Here is a 12,615-nt window from a genome sequence, read left to right as displayed (position 1 = left end):
GACAGAGGATGAAGGTACGACCAGTGCTGAGGAGGAAGTTCTAGCAGGGAGGAGGGTGGTGGCAATAGGGGTGATGGGGGAATGCTTGCAGTTTTAAGTAGGGTGGTCAGAAAAGGCCTCACTGAGAAGCCTGTGTTTTGCTCATAGGCCTCTGGGGACATAAGTATCCCTGCAGGTGGGATCCCCAGGAGTATTTAATGAGGTGCTGCAGGTGAGCTACCTGGCACGGAGCCTGGTACTTGAGGGCACTCAGAGGTGTTGGTGATGCTCCTGCTGCCATCCTTACAATTCTTAGCGCCTCGCTGGGTCAGTCTGTGGCTGTCACTATGTGTCTGTCTGGTCTCCTCCATAATGGAGCTGTGACTCGATGCCTACTCACTTTAAGAAAGCTGGGAAATTCTCTCTTTCTCTCCAGCTATGCTGGTATTCATTGCTACCGTGATTTTCCAGAGAACAGGTTGGGAATTAATTTGTGATTCTTCACTTCAGTCTTGCCAAATTCCTGGGTTTCGACTGAATGAAAGGAGAAGCCCCCGACAACTGAGGTCCCCACCAGGAGCAGCTCCTCCCTTCACGCTGGGTGCTCTCTCTTGGCTGTGAGCACTCAAGTGCTTGGCAGGAGAAGCAGGATTTTGTTTTTCTTTCTCCAGTGCTGGTCAGTGTATCTGGCATGATTCCACATTATATTTATGTCACAGTGAACACTTTATGCACACATCTGCAAGAATAAGTCTGGAGCTGGCATTTCGGTGACTTTGTAAACATTTTTATTTTGGGACAGGGCTTCACAGAAAGGTGACTGGATACCTCTTTTATTTATCTATAAGTTCTGATTTTGGTCTAATTTTAAATTGATAGAAATGTTGCAAGAATAGAACAAGGAACTCCTGAATACTCCAGATTCACCAGTTGTTTATATTTTATCTCAATTGCTTTATCATTTTTTCTCTATTTATATATGATATGCATGTGTGTGTGTGTGTATATATATATATATGTATGTATATATACATATATCTTAAGTTGGAGATATTATACCCTGTTTGCCCTAAATACTTCAGCCTGGGTTGGCTACTCTAATTAAAAAAATCAAAAAGGCAAAAAAATCAAAAGGCAAAAAAACAAAAAGGCAAAAAAATAAAAAAGGCACTGTCTCATGTAGAAGTGGCATTTTTAGGTTATAAGCAATCCCCACTTTACAATTTTTTATAGGTATGTTTCACAGTTTATGACTCTTGAGCTCAAAGAAATGATTATTTCCTTTATGTCCTCATCCAGTATGTAAATGTGTGTATGGCTGTCTGTTTAAAACGATATCTAATTTGTGAGCAATTTGGTTTAGAGAAAGCTTTTTTTTCATTTTTGCTCAACATTAGCGAGAGTCGCTCTTGCCCCTGACCATCTGTTTGGCTTGTTCTTTCTGGTTCTTTCTGCCAGGCTGAGCTCTGCCTTCATTGAAACTCCCATTCCCCTGTTCACCCAGAGCCATGGAGTCTCTCTCAGCACTGGATCCAGTGGGAAAGGTAATGCTCCCCAACACTGGGCTTCTGTTTTTTCCTGTCTTGAAAAAAAACCAAGCGGCTCTCTTCCTGACTTTAACATTCATGCTTGCTTCAGATCCATCTGGAAATTACACGCTTTTGTGTGAGGGAGGACTCCTTCCCACCCTCTGCCCTCTCTGGCTTGCTAAGTGACTGAGCTGAGAAGTTTATAAGGAGAAAAATCGACTAGGGGGCTAGGCTATCTTGGGCGTGCCATCCCTAATGTGAGGCATTTATTTTGTATTTTTATATTTGTTTTATGGTTTGACAGCAATAACTTTTGCAACACAAGGCATTTAATTGGGCGAAAAGTACAACTCAATATTCACTTCTTGCTCCCTCCGCTCGGCAGTAAGTGAACACTGGATCACATCCCACTGTCTCCCCACATTGAATCAAAGGGTTTGTGCCAACGCATGTAACATGGTGTCCAGTGCAGAGTAGCTGCTCAGTCATCACTCATTCTCCCCTCCCTCAAACCAGGCAGAAACAGCTTGGCTGGTAAATGTGGCATCTGCCTTCAACATTTGGTCTGTAAGACCTCACCTCACATCGATATCTCCCAGTTCTGAACAAGCCCAGCATTTGGGGAGAAAAGAGAAGGTGGTAATATGGATGCTCATGCATATAGGGCCTTGAAATCCTTATTTCCAGATAGCTCAGAGGGCTTTGTGGAAATGGCGTTCCAGAGTCAACATGGTTGGAAAGGGAACAGCCTTGCAGCTGGACGCCCAGGGCCAGGTCTGCAGGCGTGCAGCCCTGCAGGGGCTTGCTCTCAGAAGGGTCCCAGCTTCTGCTAATGCTCTGTTGGCTGAATGCTCTGCTAATGCTGTTCTGAAATTCTTAATAATTTGGAACAAGGGGTCTTGTGGGTTTTTTTTGGCACCGGGCCCTGAGATTTTGTGCGGTCCTTTAAGCACCTCCTCTTTGCATACCAGCTCCCAGCAGTTTTCCTGTGCCTTGTCCCTCTCTGCATCCCTTGCACCTGTAGCTTTGTGACCCATGTCTGCTGTTGCCGGCTCACCTGGCTCTTTTTATTGTGAATCAGCTGTGCTTGATGCTGGTGCTTGGTTGGTCTTGCCCTGTGGTTACCAGTGGGAAGGGATGCAGGGGATGACTTTTGGGCTGAAAAAGTTCAAAATTCACTATGTGGGTGGAGCCGGGAAGCTTCATAGATTATACCAGGTGAGAATTTTGTGTGTTTTCTTCAACTTTTAGTTTTTCCTTTCAGCTAGTCTGGAAGCAGGAGGGTGGACTTGGGGCAGGGGATTCCTGTCATTTCTGAATTTCATAGCATCGCTTCCTCTCTTGGCCTGGGAGGAAGGGGAGGCTGATCACAGCTGGGTGGCATTTATCTAGCTTGAGCTAAATATGGAATGAGGTAGATCCACCGTGAACGGGTTCCATCTCCAGGCCCAAGGCCATCTGAGCATGTCAGAAGCCCCCAGGTAGCTCTGTCATCTCTCCTTTGAGGAAGTCAGAGGAGAGAATAACTTTGAGGAATGGGCTTCTGTGGATCCAAGTGTCTGCTGTGAGCTTAGTGGGGCTGCAGTGGGAACAGGGGCTAGGGCTCCCATTAAGTGTCAAGACAATGGCCTTGCGTACCTTGGTAGGTTCTGCCTGGTGTGGTGGTGAACTGTGGGTGTCAGAACAGGGAGCGCCTTCCATCTGGAAGCCCAAAGGCATCCAGTGACTTGTCCAGAGTTGCCCAGCTGGACCTCAGCCTGGGCCATGGAGCAACAAAGCCAAGGCCTTTCTTCCATTGCTTCTGCTCCAGATGAAGGAAGCCCCATCCTAGTACTATAGGTGTTTGTTTCTGAGAGAGTTAGCCTGTTTTCCAACCAGCATATTTTCTTTCTCTCTCAATGACAATTATACTTGAATTTCTGCCTGTGTGTTTTTGCAGATCTTACCAGGGCTCTGCAGGATATAACAGCAGCAAAACCAAGACAAAAAGGCCTCCCCAAGAATGTTCCAAGGAGAAAAGAGATTATAGCAAAAGACAAAACCAGCGGAGCTCTGGAAGATGCACCATTAAAAGGTTTGGAAGACACAAAGCTGGTACAGGTGGTACTTAAAGAGGAAAGCGAATCTAAGTTTGAATCAGAAAGTAAAGAAGTCAGTCCCCTGACACAAGAAGGGGCTCCAGAGGATGTGCCAGATGGAGGGCAGATAAGCAAAGGCTTTGGGAAACTATACAGGAAGGTCAAGGAGAAAGTGAGAAGCCCCAAAGAGCCTGAGACCCCGACTGAGCTCTACACCAAAGAGCGGCACGTGCTGGTCACAGGGGATGCCAGTTATGTGGACCCTAGGTTCTATGTCTCCTCCATCACAGCCAAAGGTGGGGTGGCTGTTTCTGTTGCGGAAGACTCTGTGCTTTATGACGGCCAGGTGGAGCCTTCTCCTGAGTCACCCAAGCCCCCTTTAGAGAATGGGCAGGTGGGTCTGCAGGAGAAAGAAGATGGACAACCAATTGACCAGCAGCTTATAGACAAGGAGATTGAGCCAGATGGCGCAGAGCTGGAAGGTCCTGAGGAGAAACGTGAGGGTGAGGAGCAGGACGAGGGGTCCGGGAGACCCTGTCCCGTGGTCACACCTGGTGCAGAGGAACCGTCTATACCCGAGCCTCCGAAGCCTGTGGCTGGTCAGGATGGAGCTGAGGTGCTTGGGACTAGGGGCAGAAGCCTGCCAGAAAAAGGCCCTCCCAAGGCTTTGGCCTATAAGACAGTGGAAGTTGTGGAATCTATCGAGAAGATTTCCACGGAGAGCATTCAGACATATGAAGAAACTGCTGTGATCGTGGAGACCATGATTGGAAAGACAAAGTCAGACAAGAAGAAATCAGGAGAGAAGAGCTCTTAAAATGCCCAGCCTTAATGGGGTAAAATGTCTTTGGGGCCACTGTAGGGGTAATGCTTTGATATTTTAGAGCAAATGATAAAAGGGTGAGGGTTCCTGTTTGGATTAGACCATAGTTGACCCATCTGGCATTGCCAACGAAGCCTTCATTAAAATGTTTTCTTTGCTTGCACATCCTTTGTCTAATTAATAGGGACCTTGGGAATGTAGGTGGGTCAGCTTCATGAGGACAAGGATGCTCTGTTAAATGGCCACCACACCATCCTCATTTAGGAAAGAGACATGCTCTTCATCCTGGTTCATAAGTCTCATTAGAGACTCAGATAGCATCTGGATTTCACACAGAAACATGCTGGTTGATGACATCAGCTCATCTTCATTCCATTTCAAGCACAAGTGCATGCTTATGTGGATGAGTGTTTTGCTAGAGATGAAATTATTAAAGGCATCTCTCTTAGCGTGGATTCCCCCAGAAGCTGATCCCAAAGCAGAGAATGTGAAGTTTCATTGGAAGATGAATTTAGGATGCACAAGCAGGAGAGTGGAGAAGGCAGGGAAGAGAAGGGAACCAATAAGGAGGACGTTACCACCAAATCAGCTCACACCAGGGGCCACTGAGGAGCTCTGGGAGACAGCATAGATCACTTGCCTCAGAGTCAGCCTCCCTGAGGGGTGAGGGAGCTGGGGTATTAATCCACCAGCTCCGGGCAGTCAGTGGGAGGTGTGCTCTCTGGGGGCCAAGAAAGCTCTCAGGCAAAGATGTCTAGGTGCTGGCATTTGGAAGTCAGGCCTGGAAATACAAGGAAGTACTAAGGGTCAAGGGGTCATAGGCAGTGCACCAGTGTCATCTGCCACCATATGTGTACCAAATGTACTTGGTATGAAATACTTAAAATTTTCTCACTCAGAGAATGCAACCTAGATCAGGTTTCAAGAAGCAAAGTGAAGTGTCACTGTGTAAGTTCCTTGTTTAGAAGTGAGTTAATTAGTCCAGCAAGTATTTATTGAACATGTACTATGTGCCTGACAGTGTGCTGTGCCATTAAGGGGCGATTTTTCAGACTTATCAATGCTCTCAATTACCATAATATAGCAGTGGCCATGTGAGTGTGCATGATCTTGCGTGTGCACACACACATGCACACAGGTATTTACTGTGTCACATCCTAAAACACAGAAATTACTCAAAACCAGAATCTTTACACAAATGTCTATGTTGCCCTCCAGTATCTATCTTTGTACTTACAGTCCAAAAATAGGTTATGCCAATTAAAAAAAGTCTCCTTCCCTGTGTAGCTTCTCCAAAGTACATTAAGGGAACTGAGTAAATGTGTTTAAATGGGTTATAGTATTGGCCTACAAAAAACGTCTCGTGTGACAACTACACATTATTAGAGGAAATTGGCAGAGTCACAAATTACATTCTGTTATTTCTTGGTTACAAATAATATAATACTAAATGGAGTCACCTTTCCTTTCAATTTAGAGCTTGAAACAATCTTGTTCCAAATTCATTTGAGGTTTGGATTTCAAGAAAGAATTAGGCTTTTGTTGTTTTTTCTGAAAGATGCATGGGGAACCCATTCCACTGAGTTTTGAAATATTTATAACTTAAAAGCTTAAGGGAGAATGATAGAAACCATTAGCTGGAGCCCAGGATGTACTAGGCTTTGGGCCTGTGTGTCTATTATCTTCAGCTTCAACAGCCACTGCAAAGCCTTTCTTTTCCTCCTTGGGTCTTTTTATTTTCTGAACTATGTGTTCAGTTTATATTATTTTAAAAGGCAGGGGGTATTGCTTTGGAAAGAAAGGTCATTTTTATATTATATTCAATCAGTCAAGAAAAATGGATTGGGATCTGTTCTGTGCCAGGCATGGTCCTGGTCACTGGGAGACAGCAAGGAACAGTGGGACATGGTCCTGCTCTCACAGACGTGATGTTCTAGTGGGGGAGGAAGGAAATGCCATGCCAGCAGGTAGCGAAGAGAAAGTCAGAGACTCTACCATGAAGGGACTCAACTAGCGTGACCTGCTAGAATGACTGGGGGTCTAGTTTGGATTGGGTGGTAAGGGAAGACCCTGTGAAGGGGTGATGTGGGACCTGAATGACAACACGGGGTATCACATACAGAACTGAGGGTAGAGCATTTCAGGCAGAGAGAGCTGCAAGTCTAAAGGCCCTGGGGCAGGAGTGAACTCGGCCTGTTCAAGGAGACATAAAGGGGACTGCAGGGGGACAATGGAAGGAGGTGAGGTGAGGGTGGGAGGCAGGGACCAGGTAAGCACCATTTCCTGGCAGGTGCACCTCAGCCTGAGGGTTGAGCCCATGCTGTGAAATGTGGGGCTGGCAGCAGTGCACACTTTAGAGCCTAGTTGGGCTCTGACTGTGCAAGGGTCCCAGGGATTTGACTCACTTGCTCATTTTCTTGACACTCTACTGTCCCAATCTAGTTCTGTTTTCTCCTGTAGAGCTGCAGAATGGGTAAATTTCTGGGCTTTCTCTCTCCCCAGGGTCCTGAAACACGCACGAAATCTTTGGTTTCATAAAGAGTTTCTTGTTAGTAACATGGAGTCAGAGCAGGCCTCCCGACAGCATCCATACAGAGTCTTGGTCTCCTCTTCCCTGAGGCAGCTCTGGGTCTGTTGGGAGCAAGACTGTCCCAGAGTGACTGCTCCATACAGCAGCTGTGTGGGAGCCCCTGCCCCACTCATCTTCCCAGCACTTGAGTCAGTGACCCATCACTGCTGTTGTATCAGCCACCTGGGGTGTCTCACCAGATCCCCCAACTCTCCCTGTTCTGGTTCACGACTGCACTCAAGCTTCTCACGGCAGGCACATGCGACTCTGCCTTAGAGTTTCCTGTGGCCACAGGCACATGCTTTGTCCATACGCTGGGCAGATTGGTTGTCGTGGGGAGTTCATGCTCCCGGGAGCAGCCCTCAATCAAGGGTGGACAGGACCTGGAGGAGCAGGTCTCTTCTCCCCAGCCCTCTCACTCTGCTGTTAGGGTAACTTTTAGGCATATTCTACATAGTCTTTTGGAGCTCCCCATTGGGTTTGAGCCTCAGATGCCTATGAAGAAATGCACTGATCAGTGCCTCCGGTATTGGCCTCCTCCTTTTCCTGCCTCACTTTCCTTCTCAGGATATAGATGCTTCCTTTCACATAAATGACTTTCCCTTCACTCCTTGTCTCAGGGTTGCCTTCTGGGAGGACCCAACCTAAGACAGCGGACTAACATCTGCCACTCCTGCCTCCTGTCCCTCAGGCGACAGCCCTGATTTTGTACTGAGTAGCCGCTCCTCCCACACTGGATACAACCCTAATGTATCAAGATATTCTGCCTTCCTCTGGCCTCAGGGTGGGCCAGTGACCCAGACCAACCCAATCATATTCACCCTCAATGAAATTAGAAATCTGAGTCCAGTAGAGCTCAGGCTGCAAGTGCTGGCACTTGCCCCCTGAGACCCCAGCAAGGTCGCCTGCCAATCCTTGCTGTGTTTCTGGGTCCCCAGCCTTGCTCCAATCACTGTCTTTTTTCTAGGATGGTGTTGGCTGGTTCTTCAGGCCTGACGGCTACGCAACATGTTTTTGACATACTGCTTACTTGTTTCCGCTAGTTAAGAGTTGGTTTTCTTTGCTTGTAACCCCAAAGATAACTGCTAAGTAACAAGGTTAGGTATCAACAGATAAGGAGGTTTGGATTAAGTTGGGTTGTCCCCAAAGCAGACCCTAAGAAAGGTCTTGGGTGCAGGCGGTTTGTTAGGGTGGTGTTGCAGGAAGGGTAGTAAGCTCCTGTCTCTTGCTTCAAACCTGCCCCTCTATACCCAGTGATGCTGGGGCTGGGACTCTGCAGCCGGGTCCTGCTTAGCCAGCTGCTCCCTGGGAGGTGCTGTTAGAGGGGAGCTGGGGGAAGACTGAAAGTCTGGAGGAGGGAGAAGGCACTCACTGGCTTTTGTTTGCTTTCTGCTCTAGTCCACACCACCCCAGCAATCCTTCTGTGGTCTGAATGTTTATGTCCCCTGCAAATTCATATGTTGAAGGCCTTACCCCAAGGTGAAGGTATTAGGAAGTGGGGCCTTTGGGAGGTGATTAGGCCATAGGGCAGAGCCCTCATGAACCAGATTAGTTCCCTTATGAAAGAGACCTCAGAGACCCCCTCATCCCTTCTAGCATGTGAGTTCGGAGTGAGGAGGTGCCATCTATGAACCAGGAAGTGGGCCTTTGCCAGACACTGAATTTGCTGGCACCTTGATCTTGGATCTCCCAGCCCCCAGAACAGTGAGAAATAAATTTGTGTTGTTTATAAGGTACCCAGTCTATGATATTCTGTTACAGCAGCCCAAATGGACTGAGACAGCTTCTTCACCCTGGCAGTGGCAGTTCCTTCCTGTAGCAGCAGCTGAGTCCAGTTCTCCATTTTCCCAGCATTTGCAGGACCAGCCTCATCGCAGTCTCTGCAGAGATACCTGCACTAGCCTGCTGATGCCCCTCCTTGGTCTGGGTCCCAGCACACTCCCACCTCTGAGACTTCCAAGTTGTATTAATTCCAACCTCTCCTCTTAGATGGTAGCTAGCTGCTTCTTTAAGTTCTGCTGACAAGAAGTGGCCCACTAGGCACTTGTATTCCATAACCAGCCCCATACCACCTGCTGGGCTTCTCCCTAAGGCCTGTAAGTGTTGGTTTTACAAGAAAAAATCTGCATGGGTTTCCGTGAGAGAGTGCCAGCAGTCCTAAGGGAAATCTTGGCGTGAACCAGCTGCTGGGTGGTTTCTCTGATCTTTTGGCCTCATGCACCTGTACCCAAGTCAGATGACTGATTTGCACATCGGGACCACTACAGACCTCCACCTGAGCTTCCTCTGGCTTCACTCTGCCAGGTCTAACTCACCATCTTTCAGGTCCTAACACATGCACTTGCGCTCCACTTCCGGGCACTGTAGGTGGGTGAGGCAGGCTGGGGTGCCACGGATGCTTTAGGATCCTGCCCGGGCCAGGAGGGCATCTTCATTGTGTGAGCTCCCCACTCCCACAAATGTTGGACTTTTTGGTCCATGTGATACTTGTGTTTTCTTTTGCTTTTTGAATTAACTAGGTAAGAATTCATTATACTAATTGTATAGTACTTTGTATTAAATTCTCTCTGCTAAAACCACTGGTGTGGTTTCTGTCTCCTGACTGGAGAAGGAGGGGGCATGAGATGGGGAATGGATGTGTCCATGCAGGGGGCATTAGTGAGGTGGCCACCACTGTGGGCATCTGGGGCTCCATCCCACTGAGGACCCTTTAAGAGACTGGGTAGAACATCTTCAAATTGTCCCAGGCAAGAGGTGAGGAAGCTGAGCTATCCATCCACCAGCTCTCCATCCCATTTCTCCTCAGCAGAGGGTGGCCCTGGGGCACTGAGGCCCTATCACCTCTGGCCTGCTCCACACGAGGTCTGGTGCATCTCTGCAGCTGGGCAGAGAGATCAAATGGCCTTTGGCATGCATGGAAACTGTCTACAGATAACCTTTAAGTGGGCCAAGGAGATATAGGGCAGAGGTTGGCAAACCTTTTCTGTAAAGGGCAAGATTGTAGGCCGCACAGCCTCTGCTGTAACTATTCAGCTCTCTTGTGGTAGCATGAAATCAGCCACAGACAATACAACAGCAGATAAGCACAGTTGTCTCCAACAAACCTGTATTTACAAAAGCAGGCCGCGTACTGGGTTTGGCTATAGTTTGCAGACTCCCTGATACAGAGGATGCACCAACAGTCTGCTGCAAAATTCAGTTAACATCTCAGAAGACACTTCTAAACCTGGCATTGGAACCTGTCTCTTCTTTCCACCTTCATGTTGGGAAATTCCATTTAGTTCTCTCCTCGACTTGAAGCTTATAAGAAAGATCTGGCCGGGCATGGTGGCTTACTCCTGTAGTCCCAGCACTTTGGAAGGCTGAGGCAGGCGGATCACCTGAGGTCAGGAGTTCGACACCAGCCTGGCCAACATGGTGAAACCCCATCTCTACTAAAAATATTTAAAAAATTAGCCAGGCATGGTCGCACACGCCTGTAATCCCAGGGGAGGCTGAGGCAGGAGAGTCGCTTGAACCTGGGAGGCGGAGGTTGCAGTGAGCCCGAGATCATGCCACTGCACTCCAGCCTGGGCGACAGAATGAGACTTTGTCTCAAAAACAAACAAACAAACAAACAAAACCCAAATAAAAACAAAACAAACAAAAAAAACAAACAAAATCTTCAAGCAGCCATTACTATCAAGTTTATCCTAAAATTTTTCTAACATAGATTTGTGGTTAGGACACTGCTGGTGAATGAAGTCACCCCAAAACTCACATGGCATTTGGCACATTGATGATTGGTATCTTGACTGGTACAATACCTGACTACATTTTCTCAGGCATGGATAAAAGCAAGCAAACAACATAAAAAGCCACACTGACTTATGCTGTATTCAAACAAACAGAGTTTTTGAGTTGAAACTTATTTTATCAGAAGATACATTCCTGGTCAGTGACTCCACTGGGCTGGTGCCCTCACCAGCCATACCTGCCCCTTTACCCTCATGCTTGCATCCTTGTGACCAGGAGCTTGCCTGTCACCTGTGGCCCATCAGTGGTCCTGGGACATGGCGCCAGAAAAGAAAAAGACAAATTTTAGCTTCTTCCCTCCATCCAGTTTGAGTAGCTCATGGGATGTCCTCTCGGATTCAGAAGGACATCTTTGAGGGTGTTGTGAGGTGGCACACCCCATCTTGGGATGGGGAGCTGGCACACCCCATTTTGGGATGGGGAGGGCAGGTTGGCCCAAAGCCTCCTGGGTGGAAATCAGTAACAGTGACGTTAGGCCTAAAGAATTGCCAGCCTCATTTGGCTCTTCTGGCACCTGAAACTCTGTGAGCTGAGATTTCTAGTTACCTTCCCACCCCATCCCACCCCAAACCATGCATGGATGAGCATTAAAAATTTAGCAACACAGAATCTTCACCTTTTTAGGCTGAGTGCATCCCTCACCTAAGATCGTTCTATTCCCAGGTTCACAAACGTGAGTCTCTTCTCAGTTCTAAGAGAACCACGAAGCCAGGACATTGGCTTAGAGAATTTACCCCAGGTTCTCAGACTTTGATTCCAGGTCCCATATACATCTTAAACCAAATTTGATCAGGGTTTTTTGAAGCCAAGGAAAGGGTTCAACTAAATGCACAAGAGACTAATGGAAAAACTCAAGTGCTAGCTGATTAGTTTACAATGCAAAGAGAGGGTATTGTTTCTGTAGATCTAGCTGCTTGTACCGTTTATACTGGTGTTAAGATTCTTGGGAAGCTGTATAAGGCATGAGGAGGCTGTGGGTGAGCATGCAATGGGACCATTGGCAAGTGGTGGTGTTTTAATGCACTCTCTCTGGGGGTGGCTTTGCCAATGTATTGGCCTGTATCCCTCGATAGACTTCAGCTCTTCAGGGACCGGAATTCTCCCTTATGTCAGGCTTCATGTTTCCCTACCCTGAATGCTGCCAGACACTGTCTTCCAGCTTTGGTCACCCTGACTCTCGTTTATTCTAAGCTCCCATGTGCTGAGTGCCCTCCATCCTCCCACCCTTTCTCTTGACTTATTCTTTGGAGACAAAGAACCACCCTGTTGGCCACAACTGAACCACCTACATTAGCCTAGGAGACATTCTGTCTCTGGCATTTCACACTGCCAGAGTTTTAAGGATCCTCTGACTCTCTTCCACAACCACTGTCCTTTATCTTTGCATTTTGCTTTTTAGAAATTTCTACCAAATTAGACTTTTTGCATCTAAACACTTTAGCTGTGAGATCACCATTTCCCCTAATTCAGCACTTCTTTCTGTAACTATAAAATACTTACGTGTCCTGAAGGTCTTACACTGTGTGGTTTTCATATAATCATTCCAAGCAAATGCGCTGATCACATGAAAACCATGCATTAACTTATAAGTGATAGTAATGAAGACATAGAGTAGGAACTCTATCAGAATTTTTTAAAATCATTTTTTAAACTTAATCTTTTGGAAATCAATCTTTAAACCTAAGTATTGAAAAGGAGTGTCTCAGGATCACAAGATCAAACCTTGGACCTTATATCCGCCAATATCTATTTTTAGTAATAGACTCTGTATAAACAGTCTATTTATTTATTTATTTATTTATTTTTGGGACAGTGTCTCGCTCTTCACCTAGGTTGGAGTGC

At 47.0% G+C, this 12,615-nt stretch overlaps 1 protein-coding gene across 7 annotated transcripts in view; it reads left to right on the top strand.

The window, feature by feature from the left end:
* BFSP1 (beaded filament structural protein 1) overlaps positions 1-4,588 on the top strand; it is a 47,024-nt gene extending 42,436 nt beyond the window's left edge. For 3 of the 7 annotated variants that reach the window (XM_063659388.1, XM_063659386.1, XM_054467573.2), the window contains 2 exons: positions 1,438-1,523; positions 3,448-4,587. In XM_063659388.1, coding sequence (XP_063515458.1) covers positions 1,438-1,523; positions 3,448-4,403 — 1,042 coding nt within the window. In that variant the 3' untranslated portion in view covers positions 4,404-4,587. Of the gene's footprint in view, positions 1-1,437; positions 1,524-3,447 lie in introns of all 7 variants that reach the window. The other 4 variants (XM_063659387.1, XM_063659385.1, XM_054467574.2 and 1 more) reach the window with 2 other exon arrangements.
* The last annotated feature ends 8,027 nt before the right edge of the window (positions 4,589-12,615 follow it).

Source organism: Pongo pygmaeus, chromosome 21, assembly GCF_028885625.2.
Source record: "Pongo pygmaeus isolate AG05252 chromosome 21, NHGRI_mPonPyg2-v2.0_pri, whole genome shotgun sequence".
In the NCBI taxonomy this organism is placed as follows: domain Eukaryota; kingdom Metazoa; phylum Chordata; class Mammalia; order Primates; family Hominidae; genus Pongo; species Pongo pygmaeus.
This window is presented reverse-complemented; position numbering and strand designations above follow the sequence as displayed.